Source organism: Dinoponera quadriceps, unplaced genomic scaffold, assembly GCF_001313825.1.
Source record: "Dinoponera quadriceps isolate SergipeBrazil2010 unplaced genomic scaffold, ASM131382v1 scaffold11368, whole genome shotgun sequence".
In the NCBI taxonomy this organism is placed as follows: domain Eukaryota; kingdom Metazoa; phylum Arthropoda; class Insecta; order Hymenoptera; family Formicidae; genus Dinoponera; species Dinoponera quadriceps.
In genome coordinates, this window is record NW_014565108.1 from 1 (window position 1) to 1,257 (window position 1,257).

At 32.9% G+C, this 1,257-nt stretch overlaps 1 protein-coding gene across 1 annotated transcript; it reads right to left on the reverse strand.

The window, feature by feature from the left end:
- Positions 1–347: 347 nt before the first annotated feature.
- Positions 348–1,100, reverse strand: LOC106751331 (cytochrome P450 4g15-like). Its single transcript, XM_014632214.1, has 3 exons — positions 950–1,100; positions 657–825; positions 348–552 (listed from the first exon to the last, which is right to left on the reverse strand). Exons 1-3 carry the CDS (start codon positions 1,098–1,100, stop codon positions 348–350), a joined length of 525 nt encoding a protein of 174 aa, XP_014487700.1.
- Positions 1,101–1,257: the final 157 nt, after the last annotated feature.

The following is a 1,257-nucleotide window of genomic DNA, read 5'->3' on the forward strand; positions in this document are numbered from 1 at the left end:
TATATGAACATAGATGTATATAGATATAAATATTAGTAATTAAATATTAATAATCGACACAAAAGCCTAAATGATAGTGTGTTATATGTAACTGATCTAGAGAAGACAATTATATCTAAAATTTTCAATAATATTTTCAACTTAAACTATTGTTTCACATGTGCATCATACAAACGCAATTTGGAAAGGCAAATAGAAAAATTCTCAGAAAGAAACATATAGTCTGATATATATAAATAAATAATAAACTTCTAAATATGAAAAATAGATTTCTTGTCAAGACTTACATTTATATACATACACACGCACACACTTATACACATTGCCATATTAGTATTTATTCATTTCTATGAGGAGATGTAATCTCCTGTCTGAGATGCGGTTTTACGCAACTCGATCTTGATGTTGAATTCGTCGCTCCTTTTCAGGGCAATCTCTGCTAGCAAAGGAAATTCTTGATATGCCACGTCAGAAGTAATGCGATATTTTCTTAATATAGTGGACAGTAAAATCTTCATTTCCAGCATTGCGTACTTTCGTCCCACGCACGACCTACAAAAAAAAGAGTCAAACATTAACAAATGTGACAGTATATTCAGTACTATTTGCGTGACGCCATTAATAAGATTTTATGTCGCATAGAGGTTTCTTTTTACCTCGGACCGGCACTGAAGGGAATATAAGCGTAAGGATTTCTCTGCTGCATTTTATCCGGTAGAAAATTGTCTGGATTAAAAACTAGTGGATTCGGGTAATATTTTTCTGCACGATGTACTATGAATGGGGATGTCGCAATGGTGGCATCTTTTGGAAGAACGTAATTACCTGTAACTTTAACATAAAGATGATTCTCTTTTGGACTTAAAGTAATTTACAACACGCGTTCTAAAAATATGACATATATGCGTGTCAACTAGTGACACGATACAATTCATTTATATTGTATTACCTATTCTTACGTTCTTATTAAGTTTCCTTGCATATATTGGTATTGTGGGAAAAAGCCTCAATGTTTCTAATATAACTCTCTCCAGATACTTCATGTTGACAGTGTCCACAAAAGTACACTGCCTGTCGCTGTCCAAGAATATGGAGTCCATTTCTTCGTGTACACGTGCCTGCTCAATGGAAATTAATAATGTCGTTTCATTACAAGTTCAAATACTCTCATTTCTGCAGTGAAATCTCTAAAAAATGTCGAGAAATGTAATGACAGCCAAGTAATTCGAATTTTATGACTTTTCATTTTTATGGCAT